This window comes from Callospermophilus lateralis, chromosome 14, assembly GCF_048772815.1.
Source record: "Callospermophilus lateralis isolate mCalLat2 chromosome 14, mCalLat2.hap1, whole genome shotgun sequence".
Taxonomy (NCBI): Eukaryota; Metazoa; Chordata; class Mammalia; order Rodentia; family Sciuridae; genus Callospermophilus; species Callospermophilus lateralis.
In genome coordinates this window covers 104,868,853-104,894,983 of record NC_135318.1, presented here as the reverse complement: position 1 = coordinate 104,894,983, position 26,131 = coordinate 104,868,853, and the positions used below count along the sequence as shown (strand labels likewise).

Genomic DNA, 26,131 nt, shown 5'->3' with positions numbered 1-26,131 from the left:
GCGGCCAGGAGGGCGGAGGCTGAGGAAGTGCCCGAGGGGCGCGCGTCCCCGGAGCCCTCGGCCGAGGGTGGCGAACTCACCGGGCGCTGCGCCTCTTCCATCGATGCAGGTTGGAGGGCCGCGAAGCGGCGGTTTCAGACCTGGCCCGGGAGCGCGTCCCGGCGGCGACGTGGGAAAGGCAGGCCGGGCTGGGCGTGACCCGAGAGGAACCACCCGCGGGGCTCGGGAGGGTCGGGCCGGCGCGCGGCCGGGGCCGCCCAACGGGCGGGGGTGGCCTCCGCGGCTGGGCTCAGGGTGGGGCGTGGCCCAGCCCCTGGGGCCGCGGGGACCGGCCATGGACCGCGCCAAACGTTTCCCGCGCGCCCGGCCAGCCCCTCAAAGGAGTGCCTCTCAACGTTTCAGAGGACTTAAAGTAGGTGCGGGGGGAGGGCGAATGAAGGAAAGTTGAGACATGAAGAAGGAGACGTGAGGAGGGACGTCCCCACGATTCAGGCAGCTGGCGGGAACAGCGTTTCGGGACCCGCACCCGTAAACCGGAAGTGGGCGGGGCCGCCAGCGACCGGCGGGAGCCGAGATTGCAGCCCTCGGCGGAGACAGGAAATGGGCGGGCTTGAGGGAGGGGCGAGCGGGCTGGGCGGGGCTGCCGGGGGCGTGTCTGCCCGGGCGCGGCTGGGGCCAGGCGGCGTCTGAGTCCTCAGACTGCGAACGCCTCAGCCCTGAGCCAGGGAGCTATCCCGGTTCCAGGACCTCCGACCGCGCTGTGATGGGGCCGGGCTGAGCCGCCCGCCGACGGAGAACCGGAGCCGCGGCGGATGGAGGGGCCAGCAGAGCTGGGCCCCGAGGCCGTGTTATCCTTCCTCTCGGAACACGGGGGACGAGCCCGGCATGCCGAACTGGTGGACCACTTTAGGGGCGCCCTGGGCGGGGAGCCCGAGCAGCGCGCCCGTGCCCGTGCCCGTTTTAAGGAGCTGGTCAACGCCGTGGCCACAGTCCGTACGGATCCCGCCGATGGCGCCAAGTATGTTTACCTCAAGAAGAGGTTCTGCTCTGGGTCCGCGCCACCGGAGGCCGCGCCTCCCAGGGACCCGCCTCACATCGAGGTGACCGCGGAGACCGCAGCCCCAGACCACCCGACTGCGTCCGGGGAAAGCGGCCCGCGCCCCAGGGCGGCGGACCCCGAGGCGGCGGACCCCGAGGCGCCCCCCGAGCAGGGCCGTGAGCCGAGCGATCCCGAGCGCCCGACCGCCGCTCGAGGGCCGCCTCCCAACAGCGGGGCCCGGAGGAAGAACTCCCGGCGCGGCGTCCAGGCCCTACCCCAGATGCCTGTCCCGGTCCCCAGCGAGGACCTGGATCCCCCCCCGCACGGCTGCGAGGAGGCGGACCCCAGCAGCTCCCTGGGAGGGCCCACCACCCCGAGATCTGCCCGCCAGAACTTCCGGGACCTGGTGATGGGCAGCTCCCCGCAACTGAAGAGGAGCGTGGGTCCTGGGGGCAGTAGCCCTGGGAGCTCCTCCGGGGGAGGTCGCGGCCGAGGCGGAGGCGACTCGGATAGCGCGTCGGTGGCTTCGTCGTCCGCCGAGGAGGAGAGCAGCGGCGGCGGCTCAGTGACCCTGGACCCTCTGGAGCACGCCTGGATGCTTTCGGCCTCGGACGGCAAGTGGGACAGCCTGGAAGGTCTGCTTACCTGCGAGCCCGGCCTACTGACCAAGCGAGACTTCATCACCGGCTTCACCTGTCTGCACTGGGCCGCCAAGCATGGCAGGCAGGAGCTCCTGGCCATGCTGGTCAACTTCGCCAACAAACACCAGCTGCCGGTGAACATCAACGCCAGGACTAGTGCCGGCTACACCGCCCTGCACTTGGCAGCTATGCACGGACACGTGGAGGTCGTCAAGTTACTTGTGGGGGCCTACGACGCAGACGTGGACATCAGGGACTACAGCGGAAAAAAGGCCTCTCAGTACCTGAGTCAGAGTATCGCGGAGGAGATTAAGAACCTGGTGGGAGCCCTGGAGGAGGATGATGGGGAGAGCGCTGCTGGTAGCGGGGGTGGACGCTGGAGACTTTCAAAGGTGCTCCCGTCGCACCTTATCACCTATAAACTCTCTCACGTCTTGGAGGATGCGGGGGATCATCACCACCATCATCACCATCTCCACTTGGCTGAGGGATGGGCTGGAGGCAAAGCAAAGGATCCCGGTCGCAAAGCCTCTAGCAGCTCTAGTGGGCGGATAAAACCCAGACTCAACAAAATCCGCTTCAGAACCCAGATCATCCACACCACACCCACTTTCAGGGACCCAGAGCAGCCGCTGGAGGAAGGGGAAGAGGAGGAGGAACGATCTCTTAAAGGCCACTCATCCTCATTCAAATTAAGACCGAAGTCCAATGTGTTTGGGTAAAAATAATTTCTTTTAGAAATGCTAAGGTTTGTTTGTCTTCAGAATAGAATACTAGAAGACTGGAGTAAGGAAAGGAGACCAGAAAAAATTGATGCATTCTTTTGTGAGGGATTGTGATGGGCAGAGAGGAATTCCCCTCCAACTAGCTTTCTGGGTGAAGTAGATTTCTTTATTAATTGATTGATTATACATTGACCTCTGCCTCTTCCCATTCCACCCCTCTGACCTGTGGTCCCTTTTTCTGAGGATTAGAAATATATCTAGGGGGACTGAATTGATAACTGAATTCCTTTGTTTTAACGGATACAATGTTGCACTCTTTATGTATCTGTTTTTCTAAGTGGTTACTCTCTCAAGAGCAACAAAAATGCAAATTGTGATGAAACTGGTAGTATTTTTAAGTGTGAACAAAACTAAAAACTACATGCTGCCCTGTAGTTTTAGTAATTGCTTTTAAGGTACTACTGAAGGCAAGGTCAGAGTTGAGATGCAAAAGTACTGAGTAGAGAATAATGTAAGTAAAATGGGAATCCTGTTGGCAATCTATTCGTATTGCAAGTAGCAGGTTATTATTATTTTTTAAAGCAATTTCAGTTTTAATCACTGAACAAAGAATTAAGCAACAGTCACTTTTAAGTTAATCTGTACTCTGGATTTCACCTATCTTAACTCCACTGCACTCAAGTATTACGGTACATTATTTATAACTACACCTTCTTGTTTAAAGAGAACACTCAGCAGCCAATGTATGTTTGAATAAAGTATTGCCTCTCATTCTGATTGACACTTAATTTGTTTTCCTATTCTGAAAGTTTGTTAGGATTTGTATTCTGAGGAATCATACAACCATTGGTTCTCTTTTGTTTGACATAAACCTAATGGTGCTTAAGCATAAACCATTTCTGGTTTAGACAATTGGAATAAGAAGAAAAAAAGGCATAAATATTAGCGAACCAATGCTTCTATGAAGTAATTATTTAATCAACTTACTGCTTAATGATTCTTGAGTAAGAGACTTTTATTTTACTAATACACTCATAGTTTCTTTGCTTTGTGCAACATTTTGCAGTTGTTTAAAATAGTAAGTCAATTTTCCTACCTTTCTTTGAATGTATTCAAAGAGCTATACTGTAGTTACTGAAAAGCTGGGTGTTAAATCTGCCCAGTTAAAAATGGCACTTTATAAAAGGAAAAGAGAAGAGATGGAACTATTTCCATATTTAAATGCTGCTAGCTATTGAATTCCTTTGTATATAAGTGAAAAATACCATTCATTAAAATTAAAGACTTGTTTAAGTATGATTATTAATTACATTTCACTCATTTGTGTGAGAGTAAATGGCTTTATAATTATTACTTCAAGATTTATCTCACAAGCATAGTAAGTCTTTTCATAACAAGTTTAGAAATTTTCATAGGGGATAAATTTGATCAAGGCCTTTTCCCTTAGTCTTTTTATTCTCCTGATATTGAAACTTAAGTTGATACAGCCTACAGGATAGAGGAGTGAGAAAATAGCTTGCAGAGTGAATCCAGGAATGCATTGCACATAACCTCAACATTTAAAGTTCTTAGATCTTTAATTTCCCAAGACATAGAAATTGGTAACAAATTTGTCACATCTGTCTGTAGATGGCAGTTGAATTTGTTTAAAGATGAAGAAAAATATTCACATAAAACTTAAATGATTATCCATTTGTGTGCCCTCACTTTTGTTTTAGGATTTGGGAAATGGACCATGTACATTTGAGAAGTGCTTTCATTCACATTTATGGGTGAAAAAAACAATGTAATTTTCTGTAATTGAAAATAGTTTCCTTGAGAGTGCAAAACAGCCTGATTCTACATATTACCTGTGTCTTATAAAAGAATAAGCTACAACTTCCCATTGAGGAATCTTAAATTTCATAGACATGGAAAGCTATGGCAACTATAGGAGTAGACACTTCAGAACCTTCTGAAGATACTATTGAACAGTCAGTATTAATCTCTTAAAGATATATTAGTAACTATGCACAAAATCTATAATTTGCTAGATCTTCAGAGATTATCAGTACATCATTTAACTTGCTCTTCACACCAAAGATAAATTTTCTGGTAAAATAATATTTTAAATTTTCAAAAAGTCATTCCCAAAAGGGGGAACTACTGGTAACATTCTTTTTCACATGTGATTGTGTGCAGTAAGTGTAGCATTTTCAGCTACTGAACTCTACATTCCTGTTTTTCAGTTTCCTAATCACGATTATAAAAAACAAATCATTTGTGAATTTAATATTCATAGAATTGTGCCTACCATTAAACACTTAGATATGTCAAGCACTTAGATGTTTATTGACATGAGAGTGGTAAAAAAAAAACAACACAGGTATGTTCATGTGTTTCTTATGGGTACACTTGAAACTAGTGAATGTTTGTCACAATTTATTTTTGTGGTATGTAAAATGCAACTAGCTTATATAACTTAAAAATCTGGTACTAGTTTATTCATACCTAAAATGTTGGAGTCTAGGATGCCTTGTCTCTCATTTTTTGAGTAAGTGAAAGTTTGGGAGTTTGAGAATGTAAACTCTGTAAAGTTTGTTTTTGTCAAAATAAAAGGTTCACACTAAAATTTCTCTCTGAATTGTCTTAATTTCAATAGTTGTTTAGCCATTTTACATATACTGTGTTTTATGGTTCAAAAAAATGCTTTTTGAAGATTGTATTTCCCTTTTCCTACCCCTTAAGGTCACCGCCCACATGTTGCTTATTCACAGATAAAAATGAGACTTGATGGCTGTTCAGGGTCACACAGTAAATGGCAGTAAGATCTTCAGAATCTACTTTTCCATATTGTTAACCATTCTGCACTTTGAATTGTCAGATTTTTAGCAAAACTGATGTATTCAGCAGCACTGATGGAGGAATCAACATGAAGACAGGTAGGATGTCTGCCACTACCTTTTTTTTTAAAGTTGTAATTGGACATATCTTTATTTTGTTTATTTATTTTTATGTGGTGCTGAGGAATCCAATGCCTCACATGTTTGAGCCAAGTGCTCTACTGCTGAGCCACAACTCCAGCCCCTGCCACTACCTTTTAAAAAGAAAACAAACTGTGAATTGGACACACACCATCTGCTGTAAACTCTCCCTACCCATATCCAGCCTTAAGGCAGATGTGAAACTGCTTTTTCCCTTTTCTTCAATATCCATTTTTCTTCAAGCATCCAATGTTAATTCATTTCCTCATCAAGGCTGCCTTTGATCTCTAGTTTATAAAATTCATCTGTATCAGATCAAAAAGGAATGTGGGAATCCTTGGTGTAATTGTCCACTATTGTTCTTAGGGAGATCCCACAATGATTGCTGCTGTAGTTTTTAATGTTGTTTTATTAAAATCCATATTATGGTTTTTTTTTACTATATCTATAGGATTAGTAAAATTTTTGTGTTTCTAGACCCAAGTCTTTCTTTTAGCAGTACCTGATTCAAAAGGAGTCATTGATCAATTCAAATAATTGAAGATATCTTTGAAATTTTTATCAAAAAATTATTAACTCTTCTAAATCAATAGCTTTATTTTATTTGAAGTTCTTTTTATGGTTAATGCCAAAATTAAATGCCCTTTTAATTTACTACAAACCAGAGCCCCTTTGATGATGAGTCACATCTTCATAAAATAATTATTAGAAGACTGGGAGGTGATTCTATGTGTTTGTTTCTCAAGATATAGCAGAAGGGTTCTTTATATCACTCTGTGATTCACCATTCCACCCCAAGAACAGCACTCTCACATTACCATACCTTTTTTTTCTTGATCTTTAACTGTTAACTTCATCTCAGTTAAGTGGCTTCACCATTTTGTTAATAAATTGCCTACTTTTTCACACAATTGGTTAGGAATGTATGGCAAATTTCCCCCTCTAGGACAGTACCTGACAGGTTAAAAATACTCCATAAGTGGGTCTTTAAATGGAAAACATTTGATAGTCATAGCCTATTGTAAATAAATCAACAATGTGTATTCATGTTAAATAAAGGCATTTCTCATCCAACCCAGCTCTTAAATGCCAGCCAACTACCTCATCTGCAGCTTAGCCAAAAGAACAGTTATTTATTCTAATCCTGGAAGTAAAATTGGCTTTATTAGGACTTTGATTTGTTAGTAATTTGAGAGGTTTTCAAAACTAAATTTGACTATATGAAAGATCTATCTTACAAGCTGACTTCTAACTGGCCTTAATTATTCTAAGTACTTTAAGGAACATTACAGACTACATATTCTGTGAAACCCTGAGGAGCAAAAGCATAGGGAAATGAAGCTTAGTTGAGCATAGAGAATTTTCTAATAATCATTTTAAATTTATTATGGACAGCCTCATGAAATAGAACACTCAGCCTTTGGCAATGTTGGGTCAGAGCTTAAGGGAACACTTGAAAAGTTAAAAACAGATCATTTTTAAGCACCCTTCTTAGGGATTCTTTCTCAAGAGATACTGTTCTATAGCTATTCTGTCAAAAGCTTTAGCCAAAGGCAGCCTGACTTAGAATGAAGTTAACCAGCTCTTCATCAATTGGGTGAAACAGGATCATGGTAGTTGGTTTTGTTTTGTTTTTAATGTTTTATTCATTGTTGATGGACCTTTATTTATTTATATGTAGTGCTGAGAACTGAACTCGAACCCAGTGCCTCACACATGCCAGGCAAGCACTCTACCATACAGCCACAAACCCAGCCCGGTAGTTGGGTTTTGTAAACCAACTTTTTGTCGTTTTGATCGAAGAACCTAGAATTCCCCTTTAGAATTTTTTTCTGGGGTTTGATGTTGCTTAATAGTAGAGCACTTGCCTAGTGTGCACGAAGCCCTGGCTTCTAACCCTAACACTGCAAAAAGCAAAAACAATAACACTAAGATTTCTCTGGATCTCTAAAATGCTTTGAATTTAACAGTCTAGAAATAGAATTGAACATAAGTGATATTTTTGTGGAAATTTCCAGTATTGCTAAATGTGACCTTAGAGTTTGCAGTGAATAGGCAGTTACTTGATTGTAGTAAGCTATTCAAATATAGGGTTGTATGTTAAGTCTACACTAAGGAGATCCTAAACCTGGTTAGGGATTTTCTTTGACTGTATGAAAAGTATGGTTTATACTTTCAAGAAGCTTACTCTGTGTGACAGGTGTGGTTGTAAGTACTTTATAATAACTAGGCTGTTTAATTCTCAGAATACACCTTATAATAACCTGGCTGTTTAATTCTCACAATACCCCTCTCTTTTTGATTCTATTATCTCTGTTTTATTAATGAGGAATTAAGATTCAAAGACCCTAGCCACTGCTTAATCAAGTTCACATAGCTATTCTTAGCAGACAAAGCTTTGAGCTCAAATCAGCTTCCATCCTAGGTTTGTGATAAAGCACTCGATCCCACCACTTCTCTGGGGACATAAGAGACAGTCAGCTGATCCAAAGCTTACAAGACAACCACCTCTTGATGTGGAAAACTTATACCACTATGTAAGAAAAGAAGAAAACCACAAAGAAGCATCAGTGATGAGATGAGTAATATCTTTAACACTAAAAATATAGCTTCACATTGAGAAGATTAAGACTGGGTTTTTATTTTATTTTATTTATTTTTGTTGGGGACAGGTACCAGGGATTGAACTCGGCACTCAACCACTAAGCCACATCTCCAGCCCTATTTTATATTTTATTTAGAGAGAGGGTTTTACTGAATTGTTTAGCATCTTGTGGTTGCTGAACTCGGGATCCTCCTGCCTCAGCCTGTGTGCCACTGGGATAACAGGCATGCACCACTGCACCTGGCTGGAGTTTTATTTATTTATTTATTTATTTAAAGTAAAATTCACTTGGGTCATGGAAGAATATTTCATTAGCTCAGAAGAGTGGAGTTGCTAAAATGTTTGAGATGTGTTCGTGTGTTTTTCCTTACCTCCCCTCTCTCTGTCCACCAACCACCTTGTCTGAGCACTTAAGCATCAATAGAAGAGCTCAGATCCACTCCCACATAATCAAGAGACCAAAAGCCATTTTGGAAGAAAACAGTAGCATAGCATGTATTTTCTCTACCATAAACTGATACATCTGTAGTCCACAATCTCAGTTTTGATCATTCATTTTAGAAAAAGTGAGAGTTTATCTTTACCACAAAGGCTTCTATATTCATGTTTTTAAGAAAAGAATCTTTAAGTATATTAGCTTCAAAGTTTGCAAAGTGTTCCTAGAAATCAGTCACTTTGATGCCTAGTTAACTATGTGTGGACTTCAAATGAATAAAAGTATTTTGCTTTAGTTTATTAACTATTTTCATGTTAAAATGTAGTATATGGTCATGCATTTACTCAAATGACACTACAGCAGTAAATCATTTATATCAGTTTTTACTACATCCAATGTAGATATTGAGTACGTGTGTACGGGGAAGATAGCATTTAGATTCTCTCCTCTAAAGGACACAACTATGAGGTTTCAAAGATGAGAATTCTACCTGTTATAGTTTGGCCTCCAAGGAGGTTTTGTTTAGGACCTCAATCAATCTCAATGTCTACTGTCTCCATTTCTAGAAGATTTTCAAGTGAACATCTATCTGGTCACGCCATCCCTGTATCTTAAACTACCAAAAAGCCTTCCATTATACAGCCTGGAGCACTTTTGAGCCTCATGGGCCTCACCTGGGTGTTCTCACCCCCCACACACCCAAACTTCAGACACTCAAGCTTCTTGAAGTTCTCAGAATACATTGTGCTCTTTGTAGCCTCTGGTCTGTCTTTCTCGAGCTGCACTGATAGCTGGGACAGGCTTGCCTTGGCAGTATTGCTGTCTGTAAATCCCTAGTGGCTTCTTTTCTGGTCCACGCACTCAGTGGCATTCTCCTCTGTGCCCCTGCGTGGGCCATTGCCTTCTTTGCCAACTCTGACTGTTCTCCACAGCAGATGTCTTTGCTATCTCCAGTCATTCCTGATTTATGCTTGCACTCCAGAGCCACTTGCTTATGGGTTCAAGAAGGGAACAATTCTTCTTACCCACTGGCCTCCTGCAGACTACTTTTGGTGCCACAACTTTGGGATCTCTTGGAGGGGGACATATATGAAGCTTCTTTTAAACAAACTCTAGACTGGTCCCAGTGGTTGGATGTTGGCAAATGACCTTGGTATCTGCACAGCTGGATGTTATTGGACTAAACGTGATCCCACCCTGATTATCTTCCCCGATGTCTTACCCAGGAAACCAACATATTGATGGATGAAGGTGTCCTCCAGTGAAGGGTACTATGGGAGAATTCCATTCAGGAGAGGTAATTCCTTAATCCATAACCAACTACTAGAAAACCATGCTTCCTCATCCAAAAGCTGGGATACCACCTTGGGAGTCAAAAATCAATCTCCCAAAGAAACTTTAAAAACTAGGCTGGTAAATTTGGGGTAGGGGAAGGAAAGGAGGAGAGAGAAGAGACAGGCAAGCCCAGGTGAGTCTGGACAGCCCCAGGACACTCGCATAGGGTTGGGCAGGGTCTACTCCTAGAGTCATCTTGGCGCCAACTGAACTCCACAGGAATGTGATGATTCTGCATACTGCGCAGCTAGTGAAGGGGCAGGGTCTGCCTCAGTCACTAATAGACATACAGCGCACACAGGTGGTTCCTAAATGTTCAAAAGAGGCTGTGGGGCTGGGGTTGTGGCTCAGTGATAGAGCACACGACTAGCAAGTGTGAAGCACTGGGTTCAATCCTCAGCACCACATAAAAATAAATAAAATAAAGGTATTGTGTCTATCTACAACTAAAAAAAAAAATATTAAAAAAAAAAAGAGGCCACGGATAGTGGTCTGAGGCTGAGACAAAAATAAATACCATGGTTCAGCCCATCTTACAAAGTCGTTTTGAGATAAATTTCACTCTGGGGCTGTCCCTCAGACAGTTAGTAGGTACGTTAGACGGTTTTCACTTACTATAACAAATATAGGAGATGATCAACATATAACAAAGAAGATAGGATAACTGGGGAGGGGAGGGGTGGGGTGGGGTGGGGTGGGTCTTTAGGCAGAGGCAGCTCGATGGTGGAAGTGGAGCGGAAGAAGAAGCAGACCTTCGGCAAGTTCACCTACCGCGGAGTGGACTTGCACCAGCTGCTGGACCCAGGCCTGCATCAGAAGCGCACTCCTGCTAAAGCGCCTGCGCAAGGCGCAAACCTTGGAGAAACCAGAGGCGGCGGAGACACACCTGCGGGACACGGTCATTTTGCCCAAGACCGTGGGCTACGTGGTTGGTGTTTCCCGTGGCTAGACCTTCCTCCAGGTGGAGATGATGGACACCACCTGGGCAAGTTTTCTTACCACCCACAGCCTATGAAGCTCGGCCTGCCTGGCACTGGAGCCACTCGCTCGTCCCCCTTCATCCTTCTCAACTAAGTAGTGTTAGGGAAGCTGCTTCAGAAAACCCTCTTAAGTCTGAATTCAAATCAATGGGCGCTTTATTTACCTGGTCAGGGAATGTCACCCACCCATAGAGACTGCAGCTCTGTGGGAGAACAGCAACCTTCTGGCCTGTATCCTGGGAACTTGAAGATGGAAACCACAACTCAGGGGCTTGCCTTAGTGTCATGCAAGTAAGCCAATCAGAGAAATTAAAACAGTAGTAATGGGGTCCTGCAGGCTCTAAGCAGGAGTGGAATTTTCCAGTTAGCAAGCAAGCAAGTACAGAAGCTAGAAAAAAGGCAATCAGCTTTGCAATTCAGTTAATCACATTTCCAGGTTCAAGCAGGTGCTAGACATCAGTATCCCGAGTTTGAGCAGTGGTCGGCAGAGGAGAGAATCTATTTCAAAGTGATATAGACCCACAAGCGCCCTCAAACCCAGGATGTAGCTCACACCGACCACCGCTGCATCCTGAATAGGGTACAATTTGTGGGGAACAAAGTACAGAAAAACAATTTTTATAAGAAAACAACTTTCATTTCAGTTTCTCAGAAACAGCTCTTGTAACAAGTTTTTATTTTTTTTATTTTATTTTTTTAATAGAGGGCAGCAAAATGGAGTTTTAGGCCTATCTATTACAGTTCTTCATAATTGTCTTATCTCACTTATCACATCTATAATCTATATTTTTTACTAATTTATAACCTATCACTTACACTCTTACTGATTTTATTGATTAATTTACACCACAACAGTAGCCTTCCCAGACAATAAAGACACACACAAATCAAAAAAAAAAAAAAAGGAACCGATTGTTTTGACTTGTGGATTTGGATATTTCAGTTCGTGATGGAGAGGCCTGCTGTTTTTGAACCTGTAGTGAGGCAGCATATCAGGGTGAGAGGGCGTGGCAGAGGAAGATGTCATATCAGGTGAAACGGGAAGCAAAAAGAGAAAGAGGAAGGAGTTGTGGTTCACTATCCCTTCAAGGGTGCACATCAATGTCCACAATCTCTTACTAGGCCCCACCTTCAACGTTTCCACCAACCTCCCAATAGCGCCACAGGACAGTGAGCAAGCCTTCAGTACATGAACCTCTGGAGGCCATTCTGAAACCAGAAAGCAGAGAGGGGCCATCTCTTCAGGGGGTTTGAATGCCAAGCTAAAAAGTTTATTAATAAAAAGGTTCTGAGATGCTTTTTGAACAGGAGGGTGATGTAGTACGTGTTACATTTTAAGAAAGTCCTTCTGGCAGAATCGGCTGCTTTTACTATTCTGACCAATATTCTGGACTATGGTACATGCTTCAGCCCTCCTTGCCCACCTCAGACGTGGTTTCATTCTTGAACTCGTCCTTCAGGCTTCTGCTTGAAGCTGTGTTTGGGTTGTCTGGGGAGTGTTGCTTGAGGTCTGCTCTTTTCCTTTCCTCATGGGGAGATAATAAGTACAGTCTAGAGGAATGGAAGCTCATAGTGATGTCCACAGATTCTCTCTCTCCCTGTGTCCTTCCACATACTTCTCACTGTCTCTTGGATACACACAGAAAATCTATTAATTCAGATTTGGGCTCCATTGAAATTAAGCTCTTGGGTAACTGAATAGGTATTTTGGTAAGCAAATAAACACAACAAAGGAGTATTCTATGGAAATGTTGAGAGTCGAATACTTTAAATCTGTGATTTAGATGTTTGCTGCCCCAGAAACCTGACTGCAAATTACTCTTAGCATTCATTAATGGTAGGAGTTTTGTTAAAGGAAAAAATCTATCTCACAGAAATAAATTGCATGGGTAACATCTTATAATTTAGGTTTTCAGCAATTCATGTTGATTTGACTGTCAATCAATATTGAGTATAGTATTTTTAAAAATATTTACTTAGATATAGTTGACTCATGTAAAACAGATTCTTTATTTTCTCCTTCAAAGTGACTTCTATTTTCTTGATTACTCAAAATTTTATCTGCCCTTTATGTGCTGTATAAACTTAGGTAAGCTATTTATTTTGAGGTTTAATAACTCATCTATAAATTGAGGGGGATATATCTAAACCATCATACATAGTTGTTTTGAGATTAGTATGTCAGATCATGCGGATGATGAAAAACATTGTTAAGTCTAAACATGTAACTTGTGGTTTGAAAGAATGCCAGGTCAAAGTTTCTTTTCTCTCATCTCTCACCAAATTTGACTATTTCCTCTTCTAAAATCATGATAATACACTCAAAGCTGCTTCTATATAAAATGAAAAGTTTGTAGATGTTAAAAGAAAAAGAAAGAAAAAAATCTATAATCAGAACAGAGATTTAATATGTCCTTCAGAAACTAGTGGATCCTTCATTCTAAACATGAGGAAAGATGCATTTTTACCTTTAGATGTGATCTCTTCCTACCACATTCCTGCCATTATGATATCATCTGCCATTAAGCCTTCACCAAAATTATGACAAGTGAGGTCACCTAATCTTGAAGTTTCAGTATACAAGACTATGAGCTAAATAAACCGCTTGTCTTTATAAAGTTAACCTGCTTCAGGTATTTCTAAAAACAAATTGTATTTCAGGTACAGCATCAAAAAAAACAACAAACATTATTGTGCCTAAAGTTTAAAAAGATATGTTTTTTCATTTTACTGGGCTTGAAAAACTATAAACCTCTATCTTAAATAAATACTAACTTACAGATATTTAATAAATTGAGAATCTATTTTTAAATTATAATACCATTGTGTATTAATTTGAATAGTAAGATTTATTCTGCTCGTATTTAGAGCTTGGGACAGGAAGATTAGCTCAATGGTTCTCTGGCATGTGCAAGGCCCTGGTTTCAATCCCTAGCTCTGCACAAGAAAAAGAAAAGATAAATAAAAGCACTTCAATAGAACTCATACAAGAGAAGCAGCAGTCTAGTATGCTATAGAGAAAACACTGATGAAGGTGCCCAGGCTCTGCCCTCCAGGAATGCCCAGTCAGAGCAAAGCAGAACACACCCACAAATAGGTAGAGTGCATGAGAGAATAAGAAAAACATTCATGTAGGTTATGAAGACAAGATGCTGCTAAGGTTTAGGGGACAAAAGATTAATACCAGCTAAAGGATTATAAAAATATGTAATCTGTTTTTATCAATCTGTATATTTTATAGTAATGCTGCTATGAACATGAAAATGAGAAGCTTTTGGTGAACATATGTACCATGTTGCTAAGTAAGAGAAGGGATTTTATATGTATGTATACATACATGCATGTAGATATGTATATTTCACTTCTCTATCTGGAATGTACATATATGTATATTAATATATTTTGAACAATAAAAATATATAAATTTATTTTTATGTGTATTATAATGTTTTGACATCTTATAAATTGTTTTCTGGCAGAGAACCATCCAGAGCAAGTCCTCCTCCATCTAGAGGCAATATTCTTCTATCTTAATCTCCTCTGACCAGGTACTGGGTAACTATCCACTCCCCTGCAGTTTAGAGGCCACCAGCAATATTCATACCAGCTAATCCTAAACTGTCCACCCCGCCCTGCCTTGCTTTTTCCTCAGAATTCCCAATGAAATCAGTGTCTGATCCTTTCCCTCATTCTTGTCTTCTGCCTCCTGACCACCTAGTAGACCACCATGTGGTCCTGCATGTCATGGCCGGCCTCCTGTCTCTAGGAATGCTAGTTTTTGATGATTAAACAGATATGATGTCATTGATGCGTGACCTGGAAGTTGACTGTGGCAGTCATAGGACTGTAGATATCATCTCTTTCAGGCTTTGGTGTTCTATGTGAAGCAGCAGAGATAAGGAGTGAGTCACACTGTGGCAGAGCTAGGACTTGGACCTACATCAGCAGCAGATTTTCAGCCCAATACTATTGCTTCCATATAGATTATTTTTTATGAATTAGACAAATCACACTTTCTTACCAGAATGGAATATTTTGAAAAGAAGTCTTATTCATAGTCCCAAATCCTCTTGGAAGGATATAGATTCAATTCATAATCTTAATGACATCTGCTGTTACTTGACAGATCCTTAGTTTGGAAAACTCTAAGTGCAAATAATGCCCAAAGTCAGGTTGTACACTAACGGGTGTACTAATTTCCCACTCTAATAATACGAAGTTTGAAAATCAAGTGATTCTGAGAGAAGCCGCAAATTCATTAAGGCATCTTATGATCATTGCTGAATAATAAAGAATTTGTCTGGTTTTTGTCCTGAGTTCCTGACGTGGAGACTCTAAAGACCCTTAGAATTTCTCAAGTGGAGGGTTTGTCTTTGATATGCCCCTAAGGTGACTGCAGTGTATCTGTAGGCAACTTCACGATGAGAACTAGTCACCAGAAAGAGAAATCAGTTGATTAAAAGGTTGGAAACTTTGAGCCACCTGATCTTTGAAGATGGAAAGGAGGTTGGGGTTGAGATCAATCACATAGTCAATGAGTCAATCAATCATGCTCACATCATCTCAATAAATATATGCTGGACCCTGAAGCTCAGGGGAGATTCCTAGTTGGAATTGGGAGTGGGGTTGTGGCTCAGAGGCAGAAAGGTGAATTGTCCCAATTTCACAAGAAGATGGCATGGAAGTGCTTCACAAAAGAAACTCCCTATGTGTGTGTGCTCTAACAATAAAACTGTATTGTGCTTTCCTGGGCTCTGTTAGTCGTTCTAATGAATCATCAAACCTGAGGGGGTTGTGGAAAACCTCCCAATTTTAGTCCGTTAAAAGTGTGGATGTTGGGCTGGGATTGTGGATAAGTGGTAGAGCACTTGCCTAGCACGTGTGAGGCACTGGGTTCAACCCTCAGCACCACATAAAACTAAAATAAATAAAGGTATTGTGTCCATCTACAACTAAAAAAAATATTTAACAAAAAAAAAAAGAGTGGATGCTTGGGAACCCTTCAGGCTGGCAGATACCTCTAAGGAGGACTTTGCTCTTTACCTAAGGCATCTTTGCCAACTAAGGCAGTGTCAGGATTGAACTGCAGTACAGCCAGTAGCTGTTAGGCCAGTTTGGGTGGAACAGAACATCATATTATGTATTTAGGGCTTGCTGTCCAAAATGGAATACATAATTTTCAATTCAGATCTCCTTCCCTTTGAATTCCAAAATCTCATATAAGTAACTATGAATGTTGTTGCTCCTTTTTTATTATGTTCATGCTCTGTGTAAAATAGCTTGGTTTGGGGAACTTTATTGGCTCAGATCCTGACAGGTAAAAGAAGGCATACTTATTGCAATTTTTAAAAAGAGTTTTGAATTAACATAGAATTTAAAATAGAACAGACAGGATTAAGGGAACCAGCAGGAAGTGTTGTGGCACCTGGGAAGCATTTACCACCCTCAAGCCTGCGGTATTGACAGAGAGCTGTGGCACAGGGCCATCCAAAGGATGTCATAGGACACAGTCACTGCAGAACCATTCCAACAGGCAGAAGCAACCCCAGCTCTCCTCTTACCTCCCAAGACAAAGGCAAAACTAAAAGAAAAACCCAAATGATTTGCCTCACAGAGGATGAATATGGGGCAAATATCTAGCATTGAAAATGAGCATAGAACTCAAAATTAAGAAGATGCTTGATTCCAGGATTATTATAGATGGGGCGATTCTCAAAAAGTCAACATTTGTTTTTCTTGTATAACAGTTGATTCCATTTAATCCTCTTAAAAATCTAGTGTGGGGAAAAGCAGGTATTGCATGCTGTGACTAAGAAGACTGTGGATTAACTGGGTGATTTCATTTACGATTTGTAGCTAGTCATCTTCTCCAGGAAGTCTTTAATGAGTTGGCTGCACTTGTGTGTTCTCTGTTCTTTTTTGCATTTTCCCTCAGTATATTGTAGTTTAGTCTTTCCACCTTGCCTGTTCCCTCTGTGAACTTTTTTAGGGTGTGGATTTTCTTGTACTCCTTTCTGAATATTCAGCACACAAAAAAATCTGAGTAAGAGCCAGACACAATGGTGCATGCCTTTAATCCCGGCAGCTTGAGGAGGCTGAGGCAGGAGGAACAAAAGAAAAAGAAAGGAAAACGGGAATAAAAAACAAGAAAGCTGGGCATGGTGGCGCACACCTGTGATTTCAGAGGCCCTGGAGGCTGAGGCAGGAGGATCCTGAGTTCAAAGCCAGCCTCAGCGGTTTAGTGAGGCCCCCAGAAATTCAGTGAGATTCCATCTCTAAATAAAATATTAAAAAAGAGGGAGTGGGGTTGTGGCTCAGAGGCAGAGCGCTCCCCTAACATGCATGAGGCGCTGGTTCAATCCTCAGCACCACATAAATATAAAATAAAGGTATTGTGTCCATCTATAACTAAAATATAAATATATATATTAAGAGGTGAGGATATGGCTCAGTGGTTAAACACCCCTGGATTCAATCCCTGGTACAAAATAAAGGAAATAAATAAAGAAAAAGACCTATAAATTGATGAAGATTATCTGAAAATAAGTAAACAAAACTATTGTAAGTAAAATATCTGATAGTTAAAATTTAAAAGAAACAGACATAGTGGACAGACTAAACTCTAGATTAGACATCTCAGAAAAGTAAAAAAAAAAAAAAAAGAAAGAAAGAAAGAAAGAAAAAAAAGCAACTGGAAGATAAATCTGAAGAAGTTACCTAGAAGACAATTCAGAAAACCTAAGGGTTTTTTTTTTTTTTGGTCTATTTTTGTCATTCTTGTTTTGTCTTTAATATTTAAAAGAGGTGCTGGGGACACAGCTCAGTAGTAAGTATTTGCTTAGCATGCACGAGGCTCTGGGTTCCATCCCCAAGCCAAACAAAATAATAAACATGAAAAAATGGTTAAGACACATAAATGATACTGATGAAATCAAACTCACATACATTTGAAATTCAAGTAGAAGTGAATAGGGAGAAGGGAAGAGGCAGTATTCAAAGACATAATAGCTGAGGATTTTCCCTAACTGATGAAAAACATCAAACTTTGATCAGGAAGTCCAACAAATTATAATAAACAAATACAAAGCTACATCTGGATACATCGTAATAAAATCAGAACACAAATTACAAAGACATGAAAATAAGCTAAAAGGCAGATTATCTAAAAATAAAAGAATGATCAAATTGAGATTAAGACTAGTATCTTAATAGCTGCAATTAGATACAGAAGGCTAGAAAATGTTAGCTTCAATAAACAAAAATAACCATCAGAGGTCATTAAAGATGAAACTTATAGGTCATTCAAGATAGCAAAATATAGACATACTCTAATAAATTAATGAGAAAGTGTGCTTCTAACAGTTGCTCATTAAGGAACTACAATAAGAAAGTACTAAAATAATCCCAAATGAAAGTTCCAAGATTCAAGTGGCAGTAAGTATATTGATATATGCATTATATATATTCTATATTATATATATATTCTATATTATATGTATATTCTATATTATATATATATATGTATATATATATATTATATATATATATATTATATATATATATTTGTTAACTTAAAAAAAAGGTTATGGATAGGGCTGGGGATGTAACTCAGTGGAAGAATGCTTCCCAACTTGCATGAGGGCCTGGGTTCAATTCCCAGTGCCACACACACCAAAATCACACCACACACTCTATTACATAATAATAACAATAACTTGTAATGCTAAAAATGAAGAGGCAATTGACATAGGAATAGTGTTTTGATCAGCTTGGAAAAAAATGACCAAGGCTTAGGTGTGGCTCAGTGGTGGTAGAGTCTGTACCTGGAATATGCAAGGCCCGGTTTCAATCCCAGTGCTGAAAAAATAAAAAGTGACAACCATAAATGAATATCCATGGATAAAAGAACTAAAAAGAATAAATGATCATCTCTTGATAATTAAATATTCCTTTGCTAAAGAAGTTGCTTATTTTTTCAACTACCAGCACCCACTAATAAATTGGCTTTGGTAAGAGTCTAAGTATTAGCACAAATTTATGAAGAAGTTTGAAAAAAATGATGCACCAATATTTTCTGTAAATTGCAAAATGAACAGTATTTTATCATTAATGATCTTTAGAGATCTTTAATGGTAGATTATAGTGATTTTTTAAAAAAAAGATTGCATCTTTAATCTACCTTAAGAAACGCCAGTGTTTAGCAGAATAACACTTGGAATATTATATTTTAATCACTTACTTATTCAGTAATCACTCATGAACCACTGGACTGACCGGCAGATCCTTGCTAGAAAACATCCTATCCAGTTCTCCAGTGGAGCCAGATGTTGTGTCCTCAGACAGCACCAAGTCCACAGGTTATCTAATCCTGTTTTGTCTCAACTGGGGAAAAGATCCAGAGCAGAAATCAGGAAAGATAGATTATAATGATGAACAAAAGTACTCCTTTTCAAAAATAATTCACTAAGTATCATTGAGTTTCGTTTAGATGTCATGTACTTTGCTGGGCACTAGATTTTAAACACAAAGAAGATAATCTCCCTACTTTTCCTCTACTGAAAAGTGGTACATAAACACAGATTGTAGTACAGTAAGTGCTATGGATTCGATGTTTGTGTCCTCTGGGATATTTACGTTGAGATCCTAATCCCCAGCAAGACAGTATTAGGCAAGGTCTCTAGAATGTGATTTGGGAAGCTTTGTCCTTCCTTTTTTTTTTTTTTTTTTTTTTTTTTTGCAGCAGGGACTGAACCCAGAGGCACTTAAGCACTGAGCCACATCCCCAGCCCTTTTTTATATTTTATTTAGAGACAGGGTCCTGCTAAATTGCTTAGGACCTCACTTAATTACTGAGGCTGGCTTTGAAGTTGCAATCCTCCTGCTTCAGCCTTCTGAACTGCCAGGAGTATAGGCTTGCACCATCCTGGTATGAGTACAAAGCAGAAAGATGGCCGTCTAAGTGCCAGGAAGGAGTCCCCTTATCTGACACTGACACATGCCAGTGCTTTAATCTTGGATTTTCCAGGCTTCAGAACTGTGACAAATAAATTTTTGTTGTTTTGTTGTAGCAGCCCCAAACTAGACGACAACATTAAAAATCTGATGATCTTTTGGAACTCTCACACCAAGACATATTTTTTCTATTAAAAATAATATGCCTCTTGATATTATGTGCTGAAAAGAATACATTACTTCAGTGAAATCTCTGCCAAAAGTACGTAACCTCAATGGGATAATGAGGAATCTTCGACAAAGACAAATGGAGGGACTTTTTCTATTGGCAAAAATGTCACTGTTATAAAAGACAAAGGGAGACTGAGAAGATAGTCCAGACCAAAGAAGATTTAAGAAATATGGCAACCAATTACAGTGTTTGATTCAGACTTTTGCTATAAGGGACATGATTAAAATGATTCAAAAAATCCAAATCAGATCTGTAGATTTTAAGAGTCCTGTGTTGAGGCTGACTTGCTGATTTTGATCATTGTGCTGTGGCAGTGAACAAGATTGTCCTTGCTTCTAGGAAGTGCACCTGAACTACTCGGGCTAAAGAGCATCCTGACTGTGATGACTGTCAAATTATCCAGGAAAAAAGAAGCAGCAAGAGAGAACCAAGAAAATATGGCAAAATGTGAAGATTTGGGGAATCAGAATGAAAGATCTATGAGAATTTTTTGGGCAATTATTGCAACTTAAGGAGGTAAAAGAATCATTATGCAGGAATTAAGAAATAGGCTCTTCCATCCTTCCTAGTGCTCACAGAAGCAAATTAAGTTCATTTAAATGGAGGGTAAACACTAGGTTTGCTCTCTGAAGATAGTTTCAAAATGAAATTTACCTTTTCCTTTAAATTTTTATTTTTATGTTCCATGAAAGCAAATTCCCCTCCAGGTGCACATGTTTGGTGTAGGGTTTGCTTTATCCTGAAGGTCAACTCCAGAGTGGAGCAGAGCCATTTAAAAAAATATAGCAGTGATCTCCTTTCTGGTCTTTTTTTGTTACCTCTTTTCATTGACCAGCTTGAAAATAAGCTGGATTTAGTTTTCAAACATGTTTTAATTAATACAATCAATTCCTGATTCCTTATATAATATATTTCCAAAGAGCAGGTTTGCACAGTGATAATAAAAAATAAATTGAATGGAGCCTCAGCAGCAGTGCTCTTGTTACATAATTCTCTCATATTCTCTCAATGGCTCATTCATGAGGGTTTGACCTTAGTTACCAGAACTGGGGGAAAGCTTCACAGGTTTAGATGAATAGGAAACTGCATTGTTGAAATGATTCTCTTATAAGACCTTCTGATTCTTCTGCCAATCCCTTAGTTTTATTCTTGAAAGAAGTAGAAGTTGGAGACTTTTTCCTACAACCAGTAGAGTTCTGGCAATGCTCCAAATCAAAGCCTGGAACAGCAGATATTGCCACTGGCTAAATCTCTTTATGGAGGAAATGAGGGCAGTCGAAAAGAGGTGTCACCTATATTTTCCATCCAGAATTCTTAGAGAGAAGGGGATAGTTGCGCAGTTCTTATATATATATACTTTTTTTTTGTGCAGTGCAATGTAGTTTGATATGCAGCATCTCCTCACTTGTAGATATTCATTCATATTTTTCAAGTACTTTTCTTCTCTGCCTTCTGAATTGAGAAAATGATAGTAGTTGGTGATTTGGCATTAGGCCAAATGTATGCTAAGAAAATGAAGTAGGTGTTTCTCCAGTTCCACTGAAGACTGTGGTAAAGAGAATTCCTCCCAAATTTTATGTAATTGTTATTGGGTTCCAGAAATCATGGGAAGAATATTAGTTGTAATCATGAGACTTGCACCTGCCTTCTTCAGAAGGTTATTACCAGATCATTCTTGTTTATCCAGCAACACTACATTAAAAGCAAAGGGAAACTCAAAAAGGCGGGGAATTTATCTTTTCTTATTCTGTCTTCTATCACCCCCCCTTCCCCTGCCCCCCCCCCTTCCCCGCAAAAGAGTGCACTGAGCAGAAAGAGAGACTCAGACAAATGCTTGGGAATTACATAACTCCTTTTGTTTTCAAATCCTGAATCTCCATTAGAATTTTTATCTTCCTAATACCTCTGAACAGTCAGTCCTCCAGCGTGGATTGCAGGAAACTTTTTCAAATGCAGGTGAAGGTGAGCTGGGGCAGAGCAGCCTATTCACTGAAGGCCATTCAAACTTACAACAGTGACACTATATTGGCTTCCAACAGCTCTTATGAATCACCACCATGATATGCCCTTTCTAAATGGGAAGCTCAGATTCTTTGGCTCTGTTTTCATCCTGTCCTGCTGCTGTTTACTGAACAGTCATTCCAAATCCCCATGCTTGCAAACTGATCATTGGCTGTTCTAAATCAGGCCCAGGTGCTACAGGAAGGACTGAATCACAGGAGTGAGGCCCATCTGCCCCCTGCCCTCATTTCAAATCAACTGATGATTTTTGACACTTAGAGGCTGTTACTTTTATGTGTAGCTTGCTGAAGAAAAGAAACTGAGAATAAATCTTTAAGAATTACATTACCAAAGGGAGAGGGCAGAGAAAGGGGTGAAAGAAGGGTCATATTTGGATACTCAAGAAGTATAACTACAAATAATGGTTCCAAACATGGATTGGGCTGGGTATATCACCAAAAGAATAAAAAAGCAGGAATTTGAACAGATATGTGCACACCAGTGTTCACAGCAGAACTATTTGCAGTAGGCAAAAAGTGAACACAACCAGCATGTCCGTGGGTGGGCAGGTAAACAAAATGTGGTCTACACATAGAATGAAATATTGTTCAGCCTGAAAAGGAAGGAGATTCTGTCGTAGGCTACAACTGGGATGAATCTTGAAGACACTGTGCTGAGTGACATAAACCAGTCACAGAAGGACAAATGCCATATGATTCCACATATGGCACTGCTCTATGTACGAGCAGTCCAATTCACACAGAAAGTATCATGATGGTTGTTGGGGCCAGGGAGAAGGGCAGTGGGGAGCTCTTTCTTAATGAGTGTACTGTAGTTTCAGTTTGGGAAGATGAGTGTTCTGGAGATGGATGGTAGTGATCATTGCATCACAATGTGAATAAAATAATGTGAATATAATGCCACTGAACTGTGCACTTCAAAATGGTTAAAGTGGTAAATTTTGTTCTATATATTTTACCCAATGCAGAAAACCTTCCTAGGTGGGAACAAATTGATAATATCCTAGTCAATCAAGTGGCAGAGAGAGACTGTTTCTCAAGTAGTCTTTCCTTTTTTTCAAATGGCACTGGCTATTGGAAATGCTTTATTTATTTTTGTGGTACTGGGAATGGAACTCAAGATAGGCAAAGCAAACACTCCACCATCAAGTTACACCCTCAGTCCCTGAAATGCATTTTTTTTTTTTTAGTTGTAGATAATACCTTTATTTATTTATTTTTATGTGGTGCTGAATATTGAACCTAGAACCTTGCACGTGCTAGGTGAGCGCTCTACTGCTGAGCCACACCTCCAGCCCCCTGAAATGCATTTTATTTTTATTTATTTTTGCAGTGTTGGGAATTGAACCCAGGACCTCGTACATGCCAGGCAAGTGCTCTACCTCTGAGCCACATCTTCAGCCCACTGAAAAGCATTTTTAAAAGAAGTTAGGATTAGTAAAGAGATCTGAGTAATGACCAGTGAACGAGTGTTTCAGGGTGTCTTGCCAGACTGTATGTTTTGGTAACTGAACATTGGGGCAGGCCAGAGTGTTATGCTCTAAACAGGAAATAGAAATCCCTTGTGTGTGCACAAAATGACACTTTATTTAGAGTCCAGGGGGAAATCTTCTAACATCCTCTGCAAGGTCACAAAACAAAAATCTTCCCATGATAAGCCCAAAGTGGTCAGAAGACTGTCACCAGGAAATATTTCTCTTCTAGGCAGGTTGCCTCACTTCCAGATTTTCTTTCCCTAATTTTATTTTCAGATATCATCTCCCCCCACCCCAATCTTCCAAAGCTCTATCACTAGGCTTTGATTGATTGCTCTCATTTATATAAACCATATTTATTGATCACATACTATGGACCACGTTGCCATATGTATTAAAAAGAGCAAGCCAAAGTTCTTGATCTCAGGATATACCCTGTGGGTAGGAAAGCCACATGCACACAGAAAGGTAACTAGTATGTAATTGCTGAAGGTGAAAGACATACTCCTGTGTTGGCGTTGGTCAGAGAAGGGCAGAAGGTAAGATGGGAAACATTAGAAGAGACTGAAGTGTGTGAATCGTGTGTGATGTGCAGGAATCATGTAAGTGAAGTGACAACAAAGGGCTTGGCTTCAGCACAGTAGAGTGCAAGGCATGTATTCAAAAATCCCAATTCTGCATCTCATATTGGCAGACAAAGAATAATTTGGCTAGAACAGAAATGTGTACTTTTTGGAAGGGGAAGATAATTTGGAAATAAGAATTTTTGACAAAGGATTTTGGGCCTTGAGAACTAAAGACATTATCTTGCAGAAAGTGTTTAGTATTCCCATTGGTGGTTGTTGTTATTAATTCTTCATTTTGGAAAGTGAGGTATAGAAAAGTATGTATAAACCTCAGTGTACCTATACACCAGCTTCCACATGAATATTCAAATTTCCCTTAGTCTTAGCCTTCCCTCTACCAAATTGCAATCCAAACTAGATTCATACATTGCAATTGGTTTAATATGTCTCTTAAATCTCTTTTTTATCAGTCCATCATCCCATCAACTTATAACTAGCTTTAAAAAAAAAATCTTACATTTGCATGTTGAAGAAACTGGGCATTTTGCCTATTGAATCAAGCTTCTACAGTCTTCATTTTTCTGGGTTCCCATGGTGTCATTCAACAATCTTCTCTCCTGTATGTCCTGCAAATCACTATTCATAGCTAAAGGCTTGATCATATTCAGGTTCCATAACAAGTCTCACATGGCATTGTATATTTTTTACCAGAAGACACATATTATCTGCCATTACTTATGTATGATGTTGGTGGCTATTGAAGATCAGTGTTCATGTGCCTTATTTCATTAGGGATTATAAAACGGTGATCTGATTTTGGGCTTAGATTATCAAATGGAATTTCCACAAGATCTTTAAAATTGGAGCACCATTGTGTTAATTTTGGCCAGAAGGAATTCTAAATTAACTATTTAAAAATAAATACATCACTAGAGTCCATAGACTAACTGTAACTTTACTAAGACAGGGACTATGGATGTGGTGTACCTCTTTGTAGAAAGTTTTTAGCATCACTTATGTAGTATTCTTGCCATTAAAAAAAATATATATATATATACACACACACACACACACACACACACACACATATATATATGTATATATATACATATATATTTATATATGTATATATGTATAAATATACATATATATGTATAAATATACATATATATGTATAAATATACATATATGTGTATATATATTTATATATGTATATATATGTATATATATTTTGATATATATATGTATATGATTTAGGATATATATATACACACACACATATATATGTATGTATGTATGTGTGTATATATATATATATATATATATATATATATATATATTCCTAAATCAAGCTTGTAGAATCAGCTACCTGCTGATAGGAAATAGCAGTGAGAAACTGATGTGACTTCATTTTTTAAAACAGCTTCAACCTCAAGGCCTGTCCAAAGGGAGGGGGAATGACCCTTGTCCTTAGAAAAACCCACAGAGCACTCCTAGGCAGGTAGCCACCCTGCTGAGTTGTTTGTCTGTAAATAACGGGAGAGATCTGCAGCGCCAGGTATCCCTGACTCAGGCTAGGTGAGGACCCATAGCAACTCCTTAGCAACCACCAACCAGAGACAGAGGAAAATACTTGGGATGCCAGATGTCCCCCCAGTAGTTTATGGTGGTTGATAACATGTTGGGAAACCATGTAGTTCAGCATGTACACCCCTTGTGGCTTAAACCAATCAGTTCAAATGAATCTCCCTCTTGTACTAACCAATCACCCCTACCCAACTTGTTCCCACCAGTGAATGTCCTAATCAGTGTTAAGAATGTTGTTTGATTTTCCCGCGGTGTGAAATGATTTGCTGTGTGATGTGGTGATGCATAGAGTATCCCCACCAAAATCTATAAAATCTCACTGAACAATGAACTGGGTCTCACTCCTTGGGACTGCTGCACAGGAAACAGTTTGGAGTCCAGGCTCGAGCTTGTGTGATTGCATCAGATTAGGCTCCTGTAGGTCTATTGGGGTCCCACGGATCTGGCATTACAGCAGGGGAGAATGAAATAATTTCTATGACAACATGAAGATGCCATCAACCATTCCAGAATATGGAAAGCTTTACAGGACAAATGAACAGATGCCCCTAAAGCCAATAGCTTTCAAAGAAAT

At 40.2% G+C, this 26,131-nt stretch overlaps 2 protein-coding genes and 1 pseudogene across 3 annotated transcripts in view; 2 read left to right on the top strand and 1 right to left on the bottom strand.

The window, feature by feature from the left end:
• Nucleotides 1-270, bottom strand: part of Septin10 (septin 10) — a 72,573-nt gene extending 72,303 nt beyond the window's left edge. The window contains exon 1 of one of the 2 annotated variants that reach the window (XM_076833994.1): nt 81-270. Coding sequence is in view for 1 of the 2 variants with exons in the window: in XM_076833993.1 (XP_076690108.1) it covers nt 81-101 (21 nt within the window). In the remaining variant the exon portion in view is untranslated. The remainder of the gene's footprint in view (nt 1-80) is intronic. The other variant, XM_076833993.1, reaches the window with a different exon arrangement.
• Nucleotides 271-730: 460 nt separating this feature from the next.
• Nucleotides 731-5,016, top strand: Sowahc (sosondowah ankyrin repeat domain family member C). Its single transcript, XM_076832997.1, has one exon. It carries the CDS (start codon nt 813-815, stop codon nt 2,400-2,402), a length of 1,590 nt encoding a protein of 529 aa, XP_076689112.1. The 5' UTR covers nt 731-812; the 3' UTR covers nt 2,403-5,016.
• A 5,448-nt stretch (nt 5,017-10,464) lies between these two features.
• LOC143380083 (small ribosomal subunit protein uS19 pseudogene) lies at nt 10,465-10,818 on the top strand (annotated as a pseudogene).
• The last annotated feature ends 15,313 nt before the right edge of the window (nt 10,819-26,131 follow it).